The sequence below is a fragment of the Peromyscus eremicus genome, chromosome 3, assembly GCF_949786415.1.
Source record: "Peromyscus eremicus chromosome 3, PerEre_H2_v1, whole genome shotgun sequence".
Lineage (NCBI taxonomy): Eukaryota > Metazoa > Chordata > Mammalia > Rodentia > Cricetidae > Peromyscus > Peromyscus eremicus.
This window is the reverse complement of record NC_081418.1, coordinates 149,748,332-149,775,187: the sequence shown is the minus strand read 5'-3', so window position 1 is coordinate 149,775,187 and position 26,856 is coordinate 149,748,332. Positions and strand designations below refer to the sequence as shown.

The 26,856-nt window shown below is 38.2% G+C and overlaps 1 protein-coding gene across 3 annotated transcripts in view; it reads left to right on the top strand.

Annotated features, from left to right (window-relative positions):
• LOC131907491 (solute carrier organic anion transporter family member 1A5-like) overlaps nt 1-23,542 on the top strand; it is a 39,683-nt gene extending 16,141 nt beyond the window's left edge. For 2 of the 3 annotated variants that reach the window (XM_059258744.1, XM_059258746.1), the window contains 10 exons: nt 724-870; nt 1,637-1,735; nt 4,180-4,401; nt 6,684-6,848; nt 7,978-8,179; nt 9,440-9,605; nt 11,946-12,118; nt 18,995-19,059; nt 20,095-20,212; nt 23,122-23,542. In XM_059258744.1, the coding sequence (XP_059114727.1) occupies nt 724-870; nt 1,637-1,735; nt 4,180-4,401; nt 6,684-6,848; nt 7,978-8,179; nt 9,440-9,605; nt 11,946-12,118; nt 18,995-19,059; nt 20,095-20,212; nt 23,122-23,341 (1,577 nt within the window). In that variant the 3' untranslated portion in view covers nt 23,342-23,542. Of the gene's footprint in view, nt 1-723; nt 871-1,636; nt 1,736-4,179; nt 4,402-6,683; nt 6,849-7,977; nt 8,184-9,439; nt 9,606-11,945; nt 12,119-18,994; nt 19,060-20,094; nt 20,213-23,121 lie in introns of all 3 variants that reach the window. The other variant, XM_059258745.1, reaches the window with a different exon arrangement.
• Nucleotides 23,543-26,856: the final 3,314 nt, after the last annotated feature.

Genomic DNA, 26,856 nt, shown 5'->3' with positions numbered 1-26,856 from the left:
AACTTGGGAGGTACATATAAACCTTCAAAGATGCCTCCTTTTGCCTTTCAAGTCCATTTGGCCTAGTTTGTGTTATTCCTCTGATTATCTGCTATTCAATCTGCTGGTTGATAGTAAAAGATGGAATCTATAGAAAAAGTGTATGTTTACTATTTTGTACTATTCAGTTAAATATTTAGTTTCTACAAAGTAATTGAAGCTGTCAGGAATTCAAACTTCCATTAATCTTCTCTGTGTTGTGTCAGTACAGCATGAATTGTCAGATACACATGCACATATGTGCATGCTCCTTTTTCCTTTTCCTTCCTCAGAGTTATAAAGGAGTGAGGTGGTACACATATTAACTAACTGGGTTCACTGGTTGATGGAAAACTGAGTCCCTGGAGGTGAGGGTAAAGTCCTAGTTTTTACTTTTTGCCTATTTCAATGGTGTAAGTTCTCACAACCAATGTATTGTCACACTGAAGAGGTGTCTATCTATAGCATCTTCTCTTTCACCCAAGTGGTAATTGGCTCCACCACAGCACTTCACTCCATTGCTAATTATTCTTTCAAATACACAGTAGGAATGATTCACAGATTCACAGCCAGCATAGTTATATAAGTTACTTGATGGTCATCATGGGCTTGTGACCCAGAAACACTTAAAGAAAATTTTGAATTAAGTGTCAGTAACAATTGATTGTCAAAATGCTCATTCAATTTTCTCTTGTTTTAATGTAGAGTGCATAAAAGAAATTAAATCCTTAATGTGGATATATGTAATGATAGGAAATCTTATCCGTGGAATTGGTGAAACACCAATCATGCCCTTGGGTATTTCCTATATAGAAGATTTTGCCAAATCTGAAAACTCCCCTTTATATATTGGTAAGTTTGAAAATCAGACTTGGCATAATTACTGGCATAGCAAGTTCTGAGAGGGTAGAAATTAGTTATTGATTTGGACACATTGTGGTTTCCAGAACGGTAAGCAGAGTGGTATGGAACCATTGGTTATAAGATTGTTCAATGGAGGAATTAAATGGTAGCTCCAGACAAGCTGCTTTGGAGGTTTTGGTCTATGTCACTGGACTGTGTGGTTTGGAGGCCTGTCATGAGGCAGCTCATTATGGTGGAAGGATGGGTGGAGTGAAACCATTCATCTTATGACTGGGAAGCAAAGCAGAATGCCGAAGGGGCTATGGTTCTACTCCAGATGACCTGAATACCCACCACCATGCCCTGCATCAGAAGGGTTCATTCAGACTCCCGTGGTATCCCCTGGGAAACAAGTCTGTAATACATGAACTTCTGGGGGTTATTCCATATTGAAACAATGGGAAATTCTTTCTCAATATTTATAGAAGCAAATGTATGTACATGTGACACATATGTACACGTAACATATATATGTACATATAATATGCATAACAAGCTTAATTTTTTATATGTTGAATATATAAGAATATCTGAGGTAGTGGTAGTGGGGTGTAGCTCAGTTATAGAGCACTTGCCTAGCCTACTGAAATTGATACCCAGCTCTGCAAAGGATAGAAAAGAACTCTAAGATTAAAAACAATTCAATCTAAAGGCTTTTTTTGTGCAAGCAAATCTTTGTGTGGTTGTGTAACTTCCTGTCTTTGTTTACTTCTAGGAATTTTGGAGACAGGAAAGATTGTTGGCCCTTTGATTGGACTTTTATTGGCATCCTTCTGTGCAACCATTTATGTAGACACTGGGTCTGTGAATACAGGTAAAATACATTGTATTTATACAGTCCAGTCTCCAGAGTATAGGAGAATGCTCCAGACTGTTATACCACTGCCTCCTTTAATTATCGTTTAGGCATACTATCACCACTTACAGACTGCAGACCTAAGAGGAGCAGAAGTAAGGATAAAATGTCACCTTCTGATCAAAAATCCACCGTTCTCCCAGCACAGTTCAGCCACACCTTTGGTCTCAAAGATTTACTCACACAGGTTTTTCTCAATGAGGCAGTCACTGAGGAAAATGAAACAGATCTTTCTGTTATGTGATAAGCACCAGTTAAAAAGTTTTACATGACAGACAGAAATACCCATTCACTGCTGGAAAATATATTGCTGCCAAGGGGCCCATCCCCCAGCAGGCCAGAGAAACTGGAGAGGAGACAGAGTGGATGAACTACTGGACAGATGGGCTCTGAGGGCCAAAGCTTAATTCCTCATTTTATTTTTCTATCTGCTGACTGTTCTTACCCTGTCCTTTTCTGTTATGTTCGTTTACGCTGTTGTTTTTCTCTTCCTCTTCCGAGCTGTTATCCTTCTGCGTCTTTGCTGGTGTTATCCATTTGCTTCTTCCCTGACAGTTCACTTCTGTTCCTTCCTGATACTTTTCCTTCTACATCTTTCCTTCTCCTATCTCTTATTTTTTCTTAGTCCTCTTATTCCTCTAATAAAAAGATATCTGTGCAAGAAAAGATTACCTCACAACCACGTTACGTATTTTCCAAGAAGAAATTAAAATCTTTACATAAGAAGAAATGGTATTAAGATCACAAGTTACATGTTTTCCTTAGAAGCCCACAAGCAGTTAAACATTTTCCTTTGTATTAATTTTCCCACCATAACATCTTCATCCTAAAGCCATGACTCTTTTATTACCAATTAACAAAGTTTTAAGCAAGCTAAATATAATTCAGCCAGTTCCTTTTGTCCTGGCAGGGAGCTATTTGCAGTTTCAGCAGAGCACATTTATATTCCTGAGAAACTTTAAATGCGTGGTCAGCTAAGCATTTATTTTTCTTTATACATAATAGGGTCATTTAATTTCCTTTCACAATTTTGTTTTTTCAAATACTGGGGCCTGTGATTAATTATTTAAGTTACATGACCATGGAACTCAGGCCTAACATTGGGTATAGGGACATAATTCTTTAATCATCAGCCTGTTTTTTCACAGTTAGAAATCATGGCCCTATAATACATGAAACTTCCTTGTTCTATCCTCTGTAAATCTCATATTTGGGGAAGGTGACTTTTTGCCTATATTTGCCTTTTTAGTATCTCTTATTGGAGCAATTAGCAGAGTAACATAAATCATGTCCCTAATCATCTTTACTAACTGTCCTAACCACCTGTATCTTTTAGGCTTGGAAAGTCCAATTAAATCATTAACTCAACTAAGCATCATTGCTCTTAGAAAAATCATCTTCATTATGATCTACAAGTAAATTACCCAGTGAGGAGTGGGATTTTCCCAAGAAATAATCACACTATACTAGATACAGTGGGATCCCTTCACATAGTAATCACACCATGCCTCATACAGCAGGAACATGGCAGCAACAAGCAGAAGGAAGCATGGCAGAAGCAAGGGGTATTCTGGAGACAGTCCTCCAGTGGCTCTGCCTCTCCAGGATGCACACAAGAAGCTTTGTCATCCTCTGGGCTATATTCTATAAGATCCATTCCTGTCTACAGCCCCTCTGACATGGCCACTGGCAATATATCAACACATACCGCTAGGTCAAATTAGTTAATTTTCTTAATGAATACACAAAACAAAAAAATAATTGGGTACCATGTGATGTTTTATTATCTTAATTCATGTATATGTGTATGTCTGTGTGTGTGTATGCATTGTGTGTAAGTGCCTGCTGAGGTCAGAAGAGGATTTCAGATGTTCTAAAAATCAGGGTTGCAGACAGTAGTAGTTTCCATGGGGGTGCCGGGAAGAGAACTCAGGACCTCTGCAAGAGCAGCAATAACTCTTAGCCACTGAGCTATCTCTCCAGTCCCCTTCCTCACCCACTGTGATGTTTTGAGTTATGACTACATCAGGTTAAGCCCAGTTCCTTAAATATGTCTCAAATCCTTTTTCTGTCTTTTTAAAACGAAGCTTTAACTATTATGCCATGTAGTAATCCAGAACCTATTCTTCTTAGTTAATTTTAATTTCACCCAATTGATTAACCTCAGACACTTTCTCTAAAGGTCTGAATTCTCCCAGCAGGGTGGCAGATACCGGCAATCTTAGCATTTAGGAAGCAGAGGCTGGGACCACAGTATACAGCCCAAACAAGAACAAGCAAGGGAATAGTTTACAATAATATACAAATTTTGTGTTTAGATGGCTTAGGACCCTTAATAATTTTCTGCAGTTTGCACAGGAAGGAATGGTGCAAGCTAATAAAATGTCTGTATTTCTTCACAGATGACCTGACCATAACTCCCACTGACACACGCTGGGTCGGTGCTTGGTGGATTGGCTTTTTGATCTGTGCAGGAGTGAATGTCCTGACCAGCATTCCCTTTTTCTTTTTCCCTAAAACACTCCCAAAGGAAAGACTAAAGGTTAATGTGGATGTGACTAAAAGTGACAGAGAAGAGAAACATCGAGCAAAAGCCAAGAAGGAAAAACGTGGAATCACTAAAGGCAAACAGGAAAACTTTAAACCCTGTATTTGGTTTAGATGGGTCTGAAGTTAGTGGAGTGTTTGTCATGCTGTGCTGAGTTAAGATACTAATGGTCCCTACTCAGATGTGTTAAACTCCTTCCAAAGTTACTACTTGGGAGCAATTGATGTAATTTGTAACCAGCTTATCTTTGATTAGAATTTATGAAAAGTTCAAGTCAATCTGGACACTCAATAACCAAATATAATTTCCTCATCTGTTTTGAAAAGCCTATTTTATACAAAATATTAGTTCAAGTTAAAAAAACATGAATAACCAGAAATTCAAGCTAAAGTTAATGGGAGAGAAATATCCGCACTAAGGCAACAGTGTAGTTTGATAATAAAAATATCAGTTTAGCAATGAGCATCTCGAAGTTAAGGCTGGAAGAGAAAACATAAGAGGTAACATAATGTGATAGTTTACAGGAGAACTGTTCCCTAAGAAATAGACTGTTGTGAAACAAGCAGGAATGTTATTAACCTAAGATGCAGAGTAGTAACGCTTCTGTGGGAGACTAAGGTGGGAAGCTGAGTATTCAAGACTGCCTGTTCTTAAACCTTGGCACTAATTTTACTGTTGTGTGTGTGGTGACCCCTGTAGTATTCTCAGGAGATTTGAGTTAGTGCAAAGGGGATGTGGCTTGAGCTCTGGAATTCTTTCTTTCTTTCTTTCTTTCTTTCTTTCTTTCTTTCTTTCTTTCTTTCTTTCTTTTTTTTTTTTTTTTTTTTTGGCTTTTTGAGACAGGGTTTCTCTGTGTAGTTTTGGTGCCTTTCCTGGAACTTACTCTGTAGCCCAGGCTGGCCTTGAACTCACAGAGATCCACCTGCCTCTGCCTCCCAAGTGCTGGGATTAAAGGCGTGCACCACCAAGGGAGCTCTGGAATTTTTAAAGTGTATACTTGGAGGATAGGAAGGGGCTATTTCTTTACATGTAAAATAAGTATAACAGCAAATTATATTTTCAGGTTTCTGTGCTGTTCTGGTACAGACTACTGTGGGGAGTACTTTATTGATGATATCTCTATTTCTTCCTCCACTCATAACCTCTAACACCATTGCACACTGAATAATCACACATCTCCCTAAAACATTATTGACCATAGCTGGGGAGCAGTCACACTGGGAGCCAGTCACACTGGGAGCCAGTTCAGAGGCTTCAACATTCTTAGACTCATGATCATGTTAATGATTCTCTTGAAAGGGCTAACACTGATTGTTATGTGAGACTGTGTGGTCTGCCAGGTCAACCTGATTTTCAAAACTAAGTTAGAGCTTAGCATAGTAAAGACATAAATAAAATCAATGTGAATTGTGGAGATTCGTTTAAGAGAACAGAGATGTCAGCAAATATGGGTGAGTTCAAAAGCTCCTGGGAATTCTGACTGCAACCCTCTCATTCCTAAAGGTGGATTTGGCCACTAGAGTTCACTTCTTTTTATTAACTTGCTCTAACTATACTTCTAAGTGATTTCTTCTTGATACTTTACTCTCAAAAAAAATTTAGACAATTTATTAAGGATAGTATAAAATTAGAAAATCAAGACAGAAAAATGAAGACAGGGAAAGCAAAGTAACAATTAAGTGTGAAGTTCATTATCTTCTGTGAGATCTAATCCATTTACTAGAAATGGGCTACAAACTTAACTCTCGGTTTTTTTAAACAGGAAGATATTCTGGTTAAGTTAGTCAGAAGGTGGTTGTTAAACACCAAATGAGTCATCATTCCTCACAGTGAGATCTTTGTGTTGAGATGTTTAAAAATACCACTATGTGCTTCTAATGTTCTGTTGTGAAGTGCTGTGGTGATACTTTGGTTCGCTGAGCCGCAGCATGATTCCTGGAACCTTCCTAAGTTTTTAGCTTGTCTGTTCTTGGACAAAGGAGTGATAACATCAGTGTCTGAACTTAAATTTCATCAAAGAGAGTCTTTTGCAGAATCCAGAGAACAGACTAGTCACTCTGTAGTGAATATAGGATATTAATAGAAAGAAAGGAGAAAAAGAAATGAAATTGTGTGGTCATAGATGTGGTTCCAACTCCTTATAGTTTTGCTTGATGGCAATTGGGTTCTGATTCTTATATAGCCAGTTGTATCACTAACTTCCAAAAGCTACTTAAACAATGATATAGGACATTAGCCCCAAGGGGTAAAGATTTATCAAATGCGTTTGTGTTACACCCAGAATCTGTGAGAAGATTTCAGAACACTGGACACAAAATGCCAGGTTATCTTGATTGTCTCAACACTCTCTTGTTTCAGATTTCTTGCCTTTCATGAAGAGCCTCTTCTGCAATCCAATTTACATTCTTTTCAGCCTTATAAGTGTGCTCCAGGTTAATGCATTTATCATTTCATTTACCTTCATGCCTAAATACCTGGAACAGCAGTATGGAAAATCAACTGCAGAGATAATCTTTCTCATAGGTATGAAGTCTCATTATTTCTTTAGTAGCACTTCTCCCTTCCACAAGGACATGATAAACAGTATCCCCAAGGACTTACTAAACAGTATGATAATCTGACTAGGAAATTACAAGGAAATTGAAATCTGTTAGCATATTTGTAAATTTCTTCTTTCTAGTCTCCAGGGAAATCAAGAATGGATAGGGAAAGGAAGAGGCCAGAAATACCCTCTCTGTTCTCTCTCTAACCAGAATGAAAGTTATCATTGTTATGGAAATATTTGGTGATGTTCATAACAATCCCTTGTCAGATAGGCAATATGTTAATTCAAAGAGGAATGCAGAGTTATCTCACTGGGATTCTGTATCTTACTTTCAAATTTTACTTCTGGGCTTCAATTCTTGCCTTACTAATTATTCCTCATTCATTTGCTTGATTCCTTGGTGATCTGAGGAGTTGGTGCAGCCACACTCTGCTTTTCTTGTTAGATCACAAAACCCAGGATCCTACCCAACTTTGGATTTTTCCTTGGTTCATTTACTCTTGAAAACTGACAATCATAGGCTGCCAGCATCCACATTATCTAGAGTTCTCTGAAAGTCCAAATCCTAGCCCCTACCCTCAGATTTATAAAATTAAATGCAATAACATGGAGCTATAAAGGATGGATAAATTATTCCAAGGCTGGGGCTGGTGTTGTATGGATGCAACCTAGCCAGGATTTTCTCTTCCCTTTTTTTTTTTTACTTTGATTTTTTTGGCTGGGGAAGTACAGTCAAGAAGGAAGAATTTGCGGCAACATAAACAATGCACAGAATGTGTTTCATTTGATAAGCATGGATTCAGCCGTGACCTTCAAAATTACCTGGGACTGAGTCAAATTTACAATAAATATAGTGGAAAGCAGTACATGGATATCTAATGTGTGTGTGTGTTGGTTATAAGGTGTTTATAACTTGCTTCAAATAATTAACTAATGCTAATTGTCCTTTTACAGTGACATTACAGGGCAATTGAAATATGTGAGTGAGTAGGGGTTAGGATCAATGTATATTAGAGCTAAATAACTTAAGTAAAATGTATTTAAAAAGTTGATAACATAATTATTTTTCTTCTGTCTTTATAAATACTATTTAATTTGCATTTATAGGTCTTTATAGCTTACCTCCAATATGCATTGGATATTTAATTGGTGGATTGATTATGAAAAAGTTCAAGATTACTGTCAAGAAAGCTGCATACATAGCATTCTGCCTATCCTTGACTGAGTACCTTTTATTTCCCTTAAACTTTATGTGGACCTGTGACAATTTCCCAGTTGCTGGCTTAACTGCATCTTACGAACATGAACGGTATGTTATTACCTAAGGAGGATCATAATATTTTTACAATTGCTATTCCATTTTCTTCAAGTGTTGTGTATGACTAGATCATTTATTACAACTAACGGCAGTCATCTATGGTTATCTTGTATTTTTCTTCTACCTACCTATCCAATACCAGCCCACACAAGCTGTGGAGTCCTGAGGACCACCAAAAAGTAAATTTATGACTCTCTACATATTGGTGGTCTGATTTAATGTATAATAAAGAAAATAGCCTAGAACTTTGTAGCTTAAATTATCTATTTATTTTATATTCCAGATAGCTTTAGAAGGTAGCTATACAGGCCAACAAACTTTCATAGGTTTCTAAAATGGGCACAAATTAAGCATAGTTGAATTTAGTATACAGGATAGTTACATCTCATATACTCTGTAGTATTAGACTTTGTATTTTAAGAGTTGCCTGGTCATACTCTGTATTACCATGTGAAATTTAAAACTTAGTTTAAGGCACAGTTACAGAATCATCTAATCAGTTAAAATAAAATAAAACATATACATGGAAGGTCCTTTAGAAGTCCTGGGGAAATGACTCAGTGGTAAGGTGTTTGCTGATCAGGTATAAGGACCTGAGTTCAGATCCCCAGAACCCATTTAAAGCTTGTCCTTGGTACAGTATATCTCAGAACAGCATGTCTGGTTACGCAAACCACTCTGTTTTCTAGGCTAAATGAAGCATCTATCTTAGCAATGGAAATGCAGATTTTGTTCCTGGCCCTCTTTCATTATTTCCCATCATGTAGATCAATGAAAGATTACCATCTTCATTTTTAGCTTCATATTATTTTTCTATGTGGTAGTCACTTAATGTTTGTTTCTGAAGTAATTGAAAAAGCAGTTATGTGACCACCAGAGCAGATAACTTGTGTGCCCAAAGCATAGTACAGAGACCACACATTGATATTTGGATGATTTCTGAAATGTTTCTCTCTCCGTCTCTGTCTCTCTTTGTATGTGTATGTATATGTATGTGTGTGTGTGTGTGTGTGTGTGTATGTGTGTCTGTGTGTGTATGTGTATATGTGTGTGTGTGTGTGTGTGTGTCTGTGTGTGTGTGTGTATGTGTGGGTGTGTCTGTGTGTGTGTGTGTGTCTGTGTGTGTGTGTGTGTGTGTGTGTGTGTGTGTCTGTGTGTGTGTGTGTATGATGAGATGAAGAGAAGAGAAGAAAATAAAGTGGTGCTTGGGTAGCTTTTCAGTATCCCTAACATTGTTTAAAATCATTTCAGAATCCAGCAGCCTTTGTATGCAGAGAATAAGGTCCTTGCTGACTGCAACACAAGGTGTAACTGCTTAACTAAAACGTGGGATCCAGTGTGTGGAGACAATGGCCTAGCATACATGTCAGCCTGCATTGCAGGCTGTGAGAAGTCTGTAGGAACAGGAATCAACATGGTAAAACCCTTTCAGTGATCTGAGCTGATGTTTTCTGGGCCGCACTAATATGTGCTATGATCTAAGCCTATATCTGCTAAAAAGCAAAAATTAGTGCATGCTTAAAATAAATTAATATATTTTTGTGGACCACTCACTTTATTTTGTATATGCATTATATTTGACCTTGCAGTTCCTAGATATTGTGTAAAACCTTGACAGAGTCTGAGAATTATTTTGTAATTTCAAAGCAGTTGAGATTATTATCAAGTTAATGGAGTTAAAATTCTCAGCATGAGTTGGAGAGCTAGCTTAGTTATTAAGGGCACTAGCTAGTCTTTCAGTAGAACTCTTTGGTTCTGAACACCAACATGGAGCATCTCCCAATTCCAGCTCCAGGCCATCTAATACTTTCTTCTGCCTTCCTCAGGCACCCCACATGCACATGTTTGAATGCACACAGACAGAGAAGCATATACATAAATAAATGTTAAAATTAAAACTCTAAAAAAATCTGCCCTTTCTGTGATAGGATCTCATGAAACTCAGGCTGACCTCCAACTAGCTGTATAGTTGAGGCAGGCAGAAAACTTATCTTTTCATATTGTGAGCTTCTTTCCATTACTTATTCATTTATTATGGGTGAATGCGCTTGTGTGTATGCAGGTGCATGTGCACATGGAGGTCAGAAGACAACCTTGGCTGTTGACTCTCAGGTCCCGCCCACTTTGTGCTTTTGAGACAGAACCTCATGGCCTGGAATTTGCCGATTCTGTTAGGCTGCCTGGCAAGTGATCCCCAGGGAGTCACTACTCCCATCTTCAGAGCACCAGTGTTGTGAGCACATCCTCCACACGTGCATCTTTCTCATGTGTGCTGGGACCTGAACTTGGGTCCTCATGCTCGTGCAGGACTTTATAGACTGTGCCATCTCCTCATGATAGTTTAGCAAGAAATAGTTAAGCATTTTCCTTGCCTTAAACATGTTATAATACAGAGTTTGTTGGTAATCAAAATGAGATATAAATTTTAATTCTTATTCGTACTCAGAAACATAACAATTCAAACAAGATTTGACTTGTTTTATTTTATTGTTAAAATAAACTCATTTTCTAGGGGACATGACTATTAGTAAGCACCTAACTATTCCATCAGCATTCTGCAACACATGCTGTTTTAGTACTTATTATGAGGGTAAAAACAAAACAAAGCAGTATTTATTTAATTTTTAAAAATTATGTGCAGGCTAGAAATTTGGCTCAGTGGGTAAAGGTGTTTGTCACTAAATATTACTACTAGAACCACATCCTAGAGACCCACATGAGAGAAGAAGAGATGTGCTGGTATTGTGTTCCCCAAAATATTGTGCACTCTAATAAATTTATCTGAAGTCAGAGAACAGAACAGCCACTAGACAGACATAGAGGCCAGAAAATAGTGGCACTCACACCTTTAATTCTAGTCTTCTGGAGGCAGAGCTCCATCTGGATCTCTGTGGGTTCAAGGCCACACTGGAAACAGTCAGGCATGGTGACTCATGCCTTTAATCCCATGAAGTAAGCCCTTAATCCCAGGAAGTGATGGCAGAAAGCAGAAAGGAATATAAGGCATGAAAACCAGGAACTGGCTGGTTAAGCTTCAGGCTTTCGAGAAGTAGTTCAGCTGAGATCTATTCGGGTGAGGACACAGAGGCTTCCAGTCTGAGGAAATAGGATCAGCTGAGAAGTTGGCCAGGTGAGAAAGCTGTGGCCTGTTCTGCTTCTCTGATCTTCCAGCATTCACCCCTATATCTGGCTCCAGGTTTGTTTTTATTAATAAGACCATTTAAGATTCCTGCTACAAAGAGAACTAACTCTCATAACTTATCCCCTGACTTCTACATGTATGCCATGGCATACTTATGTCCACCCATAGACACACACATATATAGGCACACACACACACATAAATGTACACATATGCACACACACATACAAGAAGAAACAAACAAGCAAATAAATACAAAAATTAAGTGTGCATTCAGTATAATTAAATTTTTGCAAATTCACTTCAAGTATTTAGGAATAAAACCACTAATTTTTAGAAAATCTCCCCCTTTATATTTTATGATAGAATTCTGAGGTACTAAAAAAAAGAGATGGAAATAAAGGGGAAAAAGAAACTTCACCTTACTCTCTTAGTATTTAAAATTTATGATATTTGTATTCCAACTTGGTCCTCATTCATGCTAGATGAGTGCTCTTCCTTGGAGTCATATTATTGGCCCCAACACTCTCTATTTTGATCTAACTGGCTGTGTAGAAAATACTGAAGGTTTATGTCCAATATTATTCTTCCTTAAACAGACACTTTTGTTGACAGGTGTTTCAAAATTGCAGCTGCATTCAGTCTTCAGGAAACTCATCTGCAGTCCTTGGGCTGTGTGAAAAAGGCCCTGAATGTACTATCAAGCTGCAGTACTATTTCATCGTGTCAATAATTGGCTGTTTCATCTTCTCCCTAGCAGCCATACCTGGGTATATGGTTCTTCTGAGGTATAAGTAATTCATTCATTTACCTTTCTCTCTTTCCTTCTTAGTGTGTGCATATGTGAGTATACATGTGTGTGTGTGTGAGTGTGTGTGTGTGTGTGTGTGTGTGTGTGTGTGTGTGTGTGTGTGTGTCTGGTGTGGTGTGGGTTCCTGTGTGCTACTAAGAACACAGGAAGATCAGAAGACAATATTGAGGAATCAGTTCTCTCTGTTTCCCTTGTTTTTGAGGCAGGGTCTCTCTTATTTCTGCTGCCACGCTGGCTGTGTACTTCAGCACAACTATCCTTCAAGTTCCCAAACAATTCTGTTTTTTCATATTTCACTATGGGAATGCTGGGATTATAGATGCATGCCACTGAATTGGGCTTTTTAAATTTTATTTACTCTTACATATGTTCCTGGGTTCTGGGAATTAAGCTTGGGTCATATAGACTTTGTGTTAAGCACTTTTACACAAAGAGCATCCCACCAATGCCATTTAGATTTTTTTTTTGGTCTCTTATTAAAACTCCTTTTCCCAAGAAAGGCCCTTGAAGTCATGGTTCCCAGAACTTCAATGATCTGAGATACCTTTATCAAGACTCTTATACTGAGCATTGCTTAATTTAACAGTAATTTAAAGTTTTCTGGAACTTTTCTTCCTGTCTTTTTCAATCTTCTCCCCTTATGTGTAGCATGAATCCTAATTGGTCTTATTAATAAAAATCTGGAGTCAGATATCAGGGTGAAATTGGAATGATCAGAGAAACAGAACAGCCAGCCACTAGTTCTTAAATCTATGAAATCCTCATCCTGAAAGAGAGCTGAGAGTCTGTCTCTACCTGCCTTATATTCCTGTCTCCACCTCCTTAGTGACGGAATTAAAGGTGTGAGTTACCACCACCACTTAGCTCTGCTCTCTTTTAGACAGATTAAATCTTGTGTAGTCCAGGATGGCCTTAATCTCCTGATCTTCCTGCTTCCTCTTCCTCAATGCTGGGATTAAAGGTGTGTGCCACCACTGCCTGGCCTCGATGGATAAATAGTGGCTTAGCTCTGTACTCTGACCTTCAGGCAAGCTTAGAACACAAAGAAAATATCACCACATTTCCCCTTTATTGTCTAAAATAAAAATTATAACTAATATAATAAAAACTATATACAATAAGTACAATAACCATATACAATATATACAGGCAGTAAATACATCAACAATGTCTAGTCCATTAACAATTGACAAAGTCAGAGAAAATATTCCATTTTTATCCTATCTTGGTGAGTCCAAAAGTTTGTACCTAATTCAATTCCTATTTTAACTTTCATTACCAAAATTATCTTTTAATGTCTCTCAACCTTATATATTTTGCACCTTTTTGGTGAATCTCTTTTCTGAATCTGGTAACAAGGAAAACTATAACTGTAACTATAAAGTATTCAACTCTATCAGAGACTGGAGGAGGAAATAATATTACTTGAATAATGAGGAAGTGCAAGCAAGCAACTTCCAAAAAGTGCAAGAAATGACAGAAACAGCTGGCTACCTGGACAGTCACCCAAGGTTTGTCTGTAATATTGGGGCATCCATCTTCAGCCTACAGGTGTAGCATATCTGACAGACTTATCTGTGAAGCAGGATTTTCTGAAGGGCTGTCCTACTTTGTCTTCACAAAGTTCAACAGTCCTTTCTTGTATCCTGCTTCTCCCATTTGGGCAGCATACTGTCAGCAGTTAAGATAAGGGCCTTTTCTTGCCCAGTGGCTAACTTTTGCCACAAAGATAGTAAACTCCATATAGACTTTCTTCTATGCCCATCATCTTCTCTGAAGTAGATTGGTGCTGCACAGAGCAGACATATCTCATTTTCATAAAAAATAACAAAGAACCTGTATTATTAAAACATCTTAAATGCCATATTCTGTAGATTTCTGAAGTGTTTGAAGACAACCTGTTTATCTAAAATATATCTCTGTTTGACCTTGAAAACATACCTAACATGACTGCAAGATTGATTGTAATGACTAACTACTAACTTCCACTTCTTTATATCCTAATTAGTTTGTAATAATAACTTTTAAGGACTAGAAATTTGCATTATATTGTTAAATAGAGTTGTATAGGTACAATACTTTGAACAAGGTTAAAAATATATGTACAGTATATTCTAACAAAATTAATCTGAACTTTGTATCAATATACAAAGATCCATATCAATGTAAAATATTTAAAACAAGTAGTTGCTTTTAAAAAGTACATTTAATATTCTATCTTTTTATCTTATCATACCTATATCCCACTTGTTTTCTTTTCAGAGTAGATTCAATAATTTGTCCTATCATATCTATATCCTCTTTCTTTCCTTTAGAAAACAAGAAACCTGAATCTAAACTCCTTTGTTCAGCTTTTTCTTGACCATTGCCAATACCAACTTGTAACTAACCACCCTAAACAATTACAAATATCCATAATTGTTGCTGACTCTGTAGCTGGAATCTCACTGTCTCTGATACCTGGGGGGAGGGGGTGAGTAGGCACAGAGTCAACGACACAGACTCCAGGAGCTTTTCAAGCAATCTCTCCTTTATTAAACAAAGTGCTGAAGTTTATATATATATATATGGTTTTTGGCAGGCTTTTGCTTCTAGCTGCTGTGGCATTTCTTGGTTGGCTCTGGGCTGCACATTATCACCTTTTGGTTTGGAATTTATGGGTCAGGTTTCCTTTGGCGAGAGTGCTCTCTGTGCATGTCACAGGTCACTGTTTGCTTAAGGCATGGCCCAGTACTTCTGCCTTACCTGCCTCATATCACCCATTTTTTTTTTATTTTGCAGCTGCTAGTGGGAGTTAGAGTTCTTTCCGCTAATCTTGTTGTCCCCCACTTCAGGGACCCCCTGAGCATTTGGACTGTGCCTGTCTTAGGTTGGCCTACCTAAATGACAGGATAGGCCATTTTATAAATGCCACCTGGTGATTTTATGACTTGTATGACCTTGCCTTTCTGCTTATTAGTGTCTTTTTTATCTTTGCTGAGAGACTCCTCCAGAGCTAGAAATCCATTAACTACCACCTGTTGCAGCATTTGAACCTCCTCTGTTGTAAAGGATTCTAGAGATTTCATGGGATCGTACAATTTTTTATGTTCTTCTGAAACATAGGATTCCATAGACTTTATTCTATCAATTAGCAATTATCTTTCCTCCTTATAAAGTATCTGAATAGCATTAAAATTGCTCTGAATAGTTATTATTTCATCCATTATGTATTCATATTTATTATCAATAGAATTAAATCTGGTCATCTAGTTATTATTAATGGACTGAAGTTCTTGTGGTAAGTTAGCAGATTCCAAAGCAAGAATCCCTTTATTTAAGTCTTTGTTACTACCTTGTAAGGCCTGCATCAGTCCCATTAATGTCCCATTTTTGCTGTTATTGTTAAGCCATTTTTTCAATGATATGATGTAAATCACTGTGCTAATTGCCATTATAGTGAACATCGGTATACATTCCAGGAAGGTCGTATATGTCCTGTAAAATTTTCATTCATAATGTAAACAAGACAGTTTTTAAATTCCTGAGATGTGATATTTTCTGCCATTTTTTGAGAAATATTCAAAATTTGTGAATAAAACCTTTATTAACTTGTTTATTAATCAGTTTAAGGTATAAAATTATCAAGTAATTTTACCTTAGATGAAGTCCTTGAGAGCTGGTGTGTCAGTTCTTGCAATGGGTTTTGAGCACTATTTGGCTAGCAGGTGTCATAGACGCAGCACTGAAGTAAGTCCTGAAGTGTGTTCTGAAGACCTTGACCTGTATTGGGCTTAAACAGCTACTGAACAAATCCTACTGGTGTGCACCACCACAACTGGCTGTGCAGTGAAGCATGCCAAACTCAACTGGGGCATACAGGCACCTGTGGGAGCGGCAGGGAAGACTGCATGTGGCAGTCCAGTAGAGCTGCAGGGCAGGGGCTCAACCTGTCATGGAGGTGCACTCCTTCACTCTCACATTCACACGCAACAAGTGTAAGCAGCACGAGTAATAAAGAATGCAACAGCATAAACTGTCTACTCTGGGAGCTGTTTAGGTACTCAGCAGCATGTATGGGACCCAATGGGGCATGTGGTTTTTGAACTCCAGCTAGTGCTAGTTCGAATGAGCCATGGGGAGCAAGTGATGCAGACTGGAGGCAGCATGTAAGCTCTCGTATGCATGGAATAGCCCAAATTAGGGAATGGATGCAAGTCTGTCTGTCATGGTGCGTGGGACATAGACATGCAACTTGGGAGGGAGGGAGGGGAGAGGGAGTGGGATGAGCATGGTTAGAAAGCAGGCATCTGAGCTGCCAGTATGTGGCAGATCACACAGGCTACTCACGGAGCCTGTGGGCAGGGATCGATGGGAAGCTATCTGCATGGGTAAAAACCCATGGATGGCCCACCAACGCTTCCACATGGGGTACTAGATATCCGCTGAGTGGGGCAAGAAATCTACTGAGTCTATTTAATGAACAAGGAAATTAATAGGGGTAACTCATTATAGCACAGGTATTTATGGCAGGGTCTGGGAAAGCCAAGCTGTGTCCCACACTGATCTTCCAAGATCTGCCTAGTCAGTCCCAGCATTCAACACAACAAGGGAGTGAAGAGAGTACCCACCGTGTACATGTATCCTAGGTCTTAAGTCTCCTGAGCAGCCACACCCCAGGGGCATGTTCTTCAAGGTCATAAGCAGGTGTAACAGTTACCTACTACCTCACTAGGGGCGGTGCATCAAGGTCATGACTACAATAGCTACCCATTACAAAGTTGCAAATTTTTTGTTGTTGTTGTTGTTTTTTACAAGTATTCTTTCCAGTCTAGCAATCAGAAAACTGTTCAACACTCCTTTTCTTGTCTCATTGGAATTCAAAAGCAAAGTTGAGCTAACTATGATGTGTAATTCATAACATTTTACCCTCATAGACTGAACCAAGGTTCTCACTTCTCCCTTATGGGGAACTGTACATTTTTGTTCCCTTGCCCACATTCCCTTTCCATACCCTTATCCTGCTTCTCCAAATACCTTTCCGCATTCCTTCTCCTTCACTTTCCTCCTCTTCTCTCCTGATGCCTCTCCTCTCCCCTCCTCTCCTCTCTTCTCCTCTCCTCTCCTCTCCTCTCCTCTCCTCTCCTCTCCTCTCCTCTTCCCTTCCCTATTTCTCTCTCCCCTCACCTCTCTTCCTTGCCTTTCCATTTCTTGCCCTTGGTTCTTCCTTTCCTCTACTTCTACCCACCATTGATATTCAGTGGAATAGGCTAGATACATGTTCTTATATATTCATCTTCCATGGTAAGATGTTATATTTTTATATTCACATAAACATAGATGTGATATATCCCTTGTTTTAGTTCGTAGGTTTATAGACAGATAGAGGCACCAAGTGTTGCTAGTTCTTAAGACTTGTTCTTGCAAGTAATGGAGATTTGACTGTGACATCTGTCAACCCATCACATTTCAGGTTGATTCAGTTGATGTGGCTACACTGTGTCTCCTTTCTCTCTCAATACTCTAGGTGCCTCTATTCCAAAGCTGCATGCTCAATTGATAAGGACAAATTTTTCATCTAGAAGGAGATGGTCATAAATAAAGAGTTTACGAGTAGCTCAACTATTCTGGCGGAACCTCCAAACATTCTCAAGAGATACTCGCATGTTATTGCACACCTATTCCTACTTCCAAGTCTCACTCACATTCTCATTTATTGTACTTTCTGAAGTTGACTCTTCAGTTGGGTGTAAAAAATGTGGCTTGTTGATGTTTTAATGTATGATTTTTAAAAGCATTCTGTGTGTGTGTGTGTGTGTGTGTGTGTGTGTGTGATGCACATTGAAATGAGAGGACGTCTTGCAGGAGTTGATTCTCTTGCCACCATGTAGGTTCTAGGAATTGAACACTTAGTTTGTCAATCTTGGTGGCAAGCAATTTTACCCACTGAGCTATCTTGTAGGCCCTAATGTGTGATTTCTTGATGTAATGGAGTTAAGGTATGTTCAGATTATTTTTCTCATATTTCTTTGCTCCATTTTGCTGAATTGATGATTGCAATGTAAATGATTGATGACACAGTCCTACTGTTTGCACACTATTATTACTCTTCTAGTATGTTGTGTTTTCTTGAACTCTTTCATGGAATCATTTCCAAAATGTAGTCTCAACAGTTGCATTTATTATCCAAGGGTGCATTTGGTGGGGAAAGACCATGTTTTAAAAGGGCTTCTGTATTCCTAATTTAAGAATATTTTTTCAGGTTTTATCCTGTTTCATAAGCCTCCCTTTTGTATGTAATTCTCAAAACCATCTTGTCTAATTTTGTAGGCAGTACAAGAAAGATAAGTGTCTAAAACTGTTAACTCTATATAACAAAGGCTTTCTCTTAATGTCATAGCCTACATGATGTAGTCTTTCTCTGTTTATATGTGGGGTCACCTTTACTATATCTTGAATTTTTATGTAACATGTGTTAGATTTTTTATCAACATGGCAAAGTGCCTGGCAAACAACTTAAGAGAAGAAAGATTTATTTGGTTTGTGGTTTCAAAGCTTTGGGTCCATTATTTTGGGTACAGTATGGTGATAACCATGGTAACCAGAAAATTATTCATCTAGGTTAGCAGCTAATATCTAACTGTTAAAGGGCTCCACTCCTTTAACACTTTAGATGTGTGGAGGTCAAAGGACGGCTTTCAGAAGCCCATAGTCTCCTTCCCCTGTGTGTGCTTAATAGTAGAGCTGTATTATCCTCTCTCCAGGATGGAAAGCTTAACAATTAGGATCATGAACTATGACTGTCATTGGAAGGATGCTAGGACAGATATGGGTTTGCATGACATAATTTTATTTATGTATATGTATTTCTCAGGTGTATCAAGTCTGAAGAAAAATCCCTTGGAGTTGGATTGCATGCCTTTTGCATGAGAGTATTTGGTATGAACAATTTCCCCAACATATCAGATCAATATCAAGTGTTTAGTAAGCCAATTAATATTTTTGGAAGAAAAACATAGCAATTATATTGTTAACCCAAACACAACCCTAACCTTAAAGGGCAAAAGAGGGTTTCATTTGAAATCAAACATGAGTCACCATGATGGGAACACAGACTCAGGTCATCCAAATAGCAAGTTCCAACATGGTGACAATTAGTAATGTTTTTAGTTGGAGAACAAAGGAAGTCATGAAAATGGCACTTCTCAAATATATCTAGTAGGTTGGTTACAGCAAAGTATGGATTTCTGCTCTGTAGGCACAGATGCTATCTAATGGCATTCTTAGTGTTTTGGTGAGTGGAGGATAGAGACCTGTTCAGTCAATACATCCCACAGAGGCTTCATGTGATAGTTACATGGATGTAAGGTAAGATACAGGGATGGGGCAATGCATAATCAATACAAAAGAAAGATAGTTTGTGTTTTGATCTGTACTATTCCAACTGTCCACACCGGAAGTTCCAACAACTGTGTAGCATCTTTAACATACATGTGCTCTGCCCACATAACCCTGAACTCCAGTTCAGAAGCCTTTGCGTTTGGAAATGGCAACTTGTAATTAGTCTGATAATGAGGTAACTGCAGAGATGATAAATGTTTCCACTTGTCTTTAAAGAGTACACCTAAATTTAATTAAGCCTTTGATATTTTAGTAGATTCAGGAATAAAATAAGATGGAAAATGTTTCTGTTAGTTAGATGTAAAAAAAAACCAGCACAAGTTATTTCAGAAAATACATGAGGTTCACAGTTATGGACCCAATAGATATTTTCTTAGCATCTTATATATAATTTTCATTTGTTTTGATTGAGAAACTTTACATTAACTTATAATTCTTAAAAGTAAATGTAGAGACTTTGTTGTATAATTTTTATATTTTTTAATAGGGATATTGAAGTACTTCCAAATAAAATAACACATTTCTCTCTTTCCTTTCTTCCTTTCAATGTTTTTCTTTCTCTCCTCACTGCAGCTGGCATTCCAGCACCTATTTACTTTGGTGCCTTGGTAGACAGAACCTGTTTATACTGGGGAATTATGAAATGTGGTGAGCCAGGGGCATGCAGGATGTATGATATAAATGAATTCAGGTAATGATAATTTTTGTGACCTGTGCTTTTAGTGCATAAAATCACCCATTCATACCTAACATTTTCTTGAGTGATATGATGATATTTGGTTTCATTTTCAGAATGCACATGAGTGGTATGACTTCCTTATTTATATATTTTGATATTTTCCCATTATTTCTAAAGTACTTGATACATTTAAGTGTGAATGGGCTTCCTAACCTAACCCTTCAAAGTACTTCAGAAAGGGATCAGTACGGGGAGAACTACATCTTGAGCCAAGCTAGCATGGAAGAACACTGGAGATAAACCAGACAGCACAATCCAGAGACTAGGGACAATTTTGCAGTAGGTGGTAACAAATACCCATACCCATGAATAGAGAGAAGGACTCCTCCCTTCTGCAGGGGTCAGTATGGCAGTCTCAGCACATTCAGGCAGCATGGATTCTGATGTTCTAGCTCCTGGGAAGGTCACAGCCCTCTCATGCTTGCAGCCTGATATAATAAGAACCCAAGTCTGTGGACGGCCCTTGCAGTTTAACAGCACGCCAGGTGCTGTTGCCAGGGGCCTCCTCGAGAAGGGGCTGCTCCCTGAATTTGACTGACGGTCTCATCTCTGGGAACCCATAGGTGCTCCACTGTTCTTAGTGGTCGGCTGCCTCATGGACATTACCTGGCTCAGTAGAGCGGTTGTGGTACAAACCGGCTGAGAGTTTCACAGAGGGGGAGGATGTTGTCACACATACACACAACCGAAACCATTAACCTCAAGAACCAGCAGAGCAGGGGGCCTGGCCTCTGAGATCTGGGTCCATCCAGTTGTGTGCTTTCATGTTGCTGTTTAGACTAAAAGCAGTTACCTGCATGGTTCCCACCACTCTCAGTGCTACACAGGCCCCTGTCACTAACAGTATAGGAAAGAATTGTGGGTTCCCTGCTGACCCAAACCCAGGGGTCTTGTTAGGCTGATCTTGAGCCAGACTTAAGCTGTTTCCTTGCTGGCCTTTGAGGGCAGCAGGCCCAAAAAAGCCTACAGAGAAACTGTGTTTGCTACAGACTGCACTGTGTTCCTACTTGTTCCTATACCACTTCAACAACAACAAAAAAGCTGTAGGCAAGAACCATTCCTCTGTTTCTGAGTGAGTAGTATACTGAAAAATTCTGGGAGAGAAAAATGGTGGCCATTGTCTTGTCCTCAAGTGACTGGCTGAGACACCATTCCCAGCCTGATGTGTCCATAGTAACAGTGTAGAAGGATTCAGTTTCTTCTGTCAGTGTGTCTGTGTGAGTTAAAGTTCCAGTTGACTTGATATCCAACAATGGTAGAATGTAACCTGGAATTGTGTGCCAAATTGACTCCCTCTTCCTTTAAATTTATTTTTGTCAGGTTCTTTTATTGTGGTGAGAGAAAAATACCTGAGATATTTTTTACTCTATTATCCCTCTAGTAAAAAAATTTCAATGGTTTTTCCAGGCTGTTATAGCTAAAGTCTTAAGCATCTACACATATATACTATTTTTATATTTTCCCACTACAGAAGTAGGCATGATCATTTTCTCTATTCTTTTGTGGTCCAGGGTTTACTGTCTAAGGAATGGTGCCACCCACTAAGGGATGGGACTTTTCACCTCAATTAATGTAATCAATGTTACATCAACATCAGGCCAATAAAATCCACACAGGCATCCACTGAAACTTCCTTCCCAGGAGTTTCTAGATTGTATGAAGTTGACAGAACTATGCATCACACCAGATTTTTCTATAAATATTGAGAACATGAAAGAATGCTTTCATAGTCATTCAAAAATGTACTTGTCAAAACACCTGTTTCCCAAACACATTAAATTCAGAAACCTTAAGGCACATTTTATCAAATTTACAAAGAATAGATGCTTAGAATAGTATAAAAGTTACTCTCAGAAATTACATTTCATGAAGTTTCTACAGTCTTCATGATTAAACTAGACAAGTTCAGCAACCCAAAATAATTTTGGGCTAAAGAGATGATTCAGGGGTTAAGAGCATGTATTTCTCTTGCAGAGCACATGAGTTCAATTCCCATAACCCATATTGTGCAGCTCAAAGCTTCTTGTTGCAATATCTTCAAGGTATCCAGGACTCCTGAACACATATCCACACAGAGACCCAACACACATACATAGTTAAAATAATAAAAAGATCACTATACATGCAAAATTATGCATGGAAATTAACAAATTAAAACTACTAATATATTAAAATTACTAACAGAACTTTTTTTAGATATACAAGGATTTTAATGTCATGCAAATCTGTTGGTATAACACAGCATACAAATTCTTAGTAGTAGATAAATCTTGAAAGGTGACTTTATGATATTTTATGCATGTGTGATCAAAATTTGAGCAAACAAAAGAGAAGAGTTCTCTTAACCTGATGTGTGGTGTTATCATCTCAGTATTTAAAAAAAACAAACAAACAAGTAATAATGGCAGGGGAAGCATAGTGGCTTAGTGTGAGATAATGGCAGAGGAGGTATGGTGGAGGAGAGTGAGGAAGCTCATCACCTTGCCTGTTCTGTCAGGAAGCACTGAGGGCTAGAAGCCCAGTGCATGGTATTATGGGACTTCATCCTCAGCTAAACATTTATGAAAGCATGCTCATGGACACACCCAGAGATATCTTTCTATAATGATCTTAAATCCAATCAAGTTGACAATGGAAACTAGCCATCACCAAAACGAAGAAAATACATTTAAGCTTTTATGTTGAAAATTTTTGACATTCTAATAAAGACCTAATAACTCAACAAAATAGAGTATATAAAGTATATGGGCAAAATAATCACCTGGTGTTTTTCTTTGAAGAATAAATGATCTGTAAGAATATACAAAATTAGCTTTCACTGAACATGTTAAGATTTAATACAGATCAGTTGTTTTCCATAGGAACATTTACATTGGCTTGCCTGTAGCACTAAGAGGATTAAGCTATCTTCCAGCATTCTTCATTGTAATACTCATGAGAAAGCGCCAACTCCCTGAGGACATTGACTCTTCAGAAACTGAACTTGCAGAGATGAAGCTCACAGAGAAGGAAAATGAGTGCATGGATGTGCACAGAAGTCCTGAGGTTGAGAATGACGGAGAATTGAAAACTAAACTGTAATGAATTTTCTATTGGCCTGCACAAGTCCATGACAGAGTGTGCATTTGGTTCTTTTGAATTGTGAGAAGTACTATAGGAACTCTTTTCTTATCCTTAAGGACCTCAAAAATTATTTTTAATCATGGTAAAAATATTTACTGATAGCATTTTTAAAACATTGGTGTAGCACTTAAAATTTTCCCAGGGAAGACTATGGTGAGCCCCCCCCCCACACACACACACACACACACTGAACTTTAAAGCTGTCTTCATTTACAAACAGCATTTTCTTTTTTAACTTAATCAAAGCAAATGTGTATTTCTCACCTATCTTCAAAAAGCTTTAAAACTTCCCCATTCTTCAAACGCTATTCAATTTCATTGAATTTATGCTTCAATATTGGAGGTATTTAGAGCTAAATATTTGCATCTTGATTGTGTTACATTGTTCAAATTTATTCTTTCTTTGTGTAAGATACCTGAATACCTCTTTATCTATATAGGAGTTGTTAACTCTTTTTTTTATTCTAGACATGATGCTTCCAAAATTAGTCTTCTCATTAATGTGTCATCTGTTGTTTTCAATCCCGTCTTCATTACTCAAGCCACACATTTGATCACTTAGAGCACTGACAAATTTAATTAGGTTTTTAAAATCCATGTAGCAAAAATGGTTGGAACTTTTTTCCCTAGTAATTCAAAGCTCGTCATGAAATTCATTCTTAAAAACAAGTATATGAGAAAGCCAGTCCTTTCAAAGACCTTTGTAGAGATGGGTTTGTGTGTCAGTGGTACAATGCTTGCATGGTATGTGTGAAGCCCTGGATAATAAAATAAAATAAAGGATGTATAAAGTGTCAGATGTTCTCAAAAGAATACTTCTCATATTTAGGTAGACTCTTTGGCCCAGTGTTCATTTTACTCATGTATCCTTAGAGTACATATCTATTAATTTTCAAAATAATCTTAGAGTAAAACCTTTGAAAAGGGGGCAGCTAGATGGCTCCATGGAAGGGGGTGTTTGCCACCAAGCCTGATAAGATGGATTTGATCCCTGGGACAAACATGGTAAAAGTTGTTTTTTTCCATCTACTTCTGTACTGTGGTGTATGCCCAACCTGCAAACAAGTAAGCAAACAAACAAATAAATAAACAGATAAAATTTATAAAGTTTTAAAGAGTGACTTATGCTGTAAAATTGGAATTAATAATATAAAAGGTACACATTAAAAACAAAATCAAGTTGTGGTTTGAATAAGAAGTGCTCCTCCTAGGCTCAGGAATTTGGACATTTGGATTCCAGTTGATAACTCTGCTTGGAGAGAATTAGCGGTGCATCCTTAACCAAGGGAGTGAGTCACTGGGCTGGGTTGGGAGAGTTAAAAGCCTCACCTACTTCCACTTCACTCTCTGCTTTGTGCTTTGGTTTAGGATGTGAAATCTCAGCTTCCTGCCCCAGTCACCATGGCTGCTACTGGCTGTCATGCCTCCTTGCCATGAGGGACTTCCATCCCTCTGGAATCATAAGCAAAAATAAACTCTTTCTTCTACAGGTTGCTTTGTGGGGTTTTATCACAACAGTGAAAAGTAACTGATACCGAACTCATCTTATTTTGTGGATGATAAAGAATAAAGAGATTTTAAGGAACAACAAGCCTGTGTGTTGTTGTAGAGCCATGGTTCACGATAATAGCATGATCAAAATTCTTTCTTTCTGTTCCTCATTTTTCTTTCCTTGGTAATGAAAGTCCAAAACATAAAAATGGCATAAATCCCTAAAGATGGGGAGGATGAAGAAAGGAAAGGTGAGGGGTGGAGGTCAATATCCTGTGGTTATTTATGCATAGTAAAGTGAGAAAGAACATCTACCTGCTAGAGCAGAATGCAGGCAGCCACAATCTTAAAAGCTCTTCAAGGGAGCCAGAATGTTCATGGGAGAGTTAAGTTGACAGTTTCTGTTACTTAAACTAAGGCCAATCCACTTCCAAGAAGGAAAGCCTTATTTTGCTCCAGAGGTCTCCTGCCATGATCACTCAGCCCTGCTGCTTTGGACCTGTGCTATGCAGCACATTGGGGAAGAAATTCACAGGAAGGGATTTGCTGACTTCACTTAGGCTAGGAATCAAAAATAGAGGAATGGAAGGGGCTAGGAGCCAAGTATCTCTTCCAAGGGCTTACCACCATGGACCCAACTTCCTCCTTCTAGGCCCCACCTCTTAATGCCTCAACCACCTTCCAACAGCACCTTGCTGAAGACTAAGATTTTAACACATTGGCCATTGAGGGATTGTCCAAATACAAACAACAGCAAAGAGAAAGTAGATAACCTAACTGATGAGTTTTCTGTAGTTACCTTCATGTTGTTACGATTTTCTGAATTAATGAATGTGTCTTATAAAAGGAAAGTTTCATGGGGATAGAGAGAGTTCAGCAGTTAAGAGCATGTGCTGCTCTTGCTCAGGGTCTGAGTTTGGTTCCTACCACCCACATCAAGAGACTCACAACTACCTGTGACCCAAGCTCTAGGTGATCTGATGCCTCTGACCTCCCAGGTACCTGTGCTCACATGCATATACCCAGCACCTAGGACTCACCTCTTGATAAGGAAGTAGTCATTCACTGTAAGAGCACAGGTGTTTCCTGATACTTACTAGTAGGAAAAACAGTCAGAAAACACAGGCATTGGAATTCATGGGTGTTTCCTCATGGTGGAAGCCTGGCGACATGGGATATTATTTCTGAGCTTTATTCTCATCAGGGTTTGATCATAGCACAACAGATAATATGGAGTGAGAGAAGAAGCAGGAAGGCCTGCAGGTGAATCAGTTTCCCATTTAACATTGTTATGTTTCTAAAGCTAACAAAATACATAATAATTTGTCACTGGTTTAGCTGTAATTCCAATGTAACCAATGTTACAAGAAGTTAAGTCAATGTTAAAAAACACAGAAGCTGGAAAAATAAATGGAAAAGTAAGGGAGAGGCAATAATTGTGTCTGGTATTTCATGGCTTGGAATTCAATTTGATATGTTAATATTCCATAGTATGTGTTTGTTAGCATGGTTGAGTACACTACCATAGGAACCAAAGAAAAGCTTCCTAGATCTTAAGTACTTGTATCTGGGCCAATTCAGCAGGAAGAACAAAATTTTAGGCATTATTCTTTCAATTTAATTTGTGCTTTGATTTTTTTCCTTAGTACAAATAAAACATGATTAAAAACATTTTGTCAAGAATTATGCATAAATAAAAAACAAGATTAATGATAAGTAGAGCCCTGTATTCACGAGGATGGAACTGAGTCCACCATGTGTTGGTTTTTGGTATTTAAATGATTGCATAAAGGATGGGGAGAACCTGTCCCATTAGTGAAGACATAGAGTGCTGATTCCTAGAATGATTAATTTGGGTGGAAATGTATCAGTTGTCACCAGCATTTGGAAAAGCACCTTCTTTTTCATGATGCATATCTTAAGAGCCAGAGGAAAGCATTCACAGTGCTGAATACATACAATAACTAACAAATTTGCCCCAC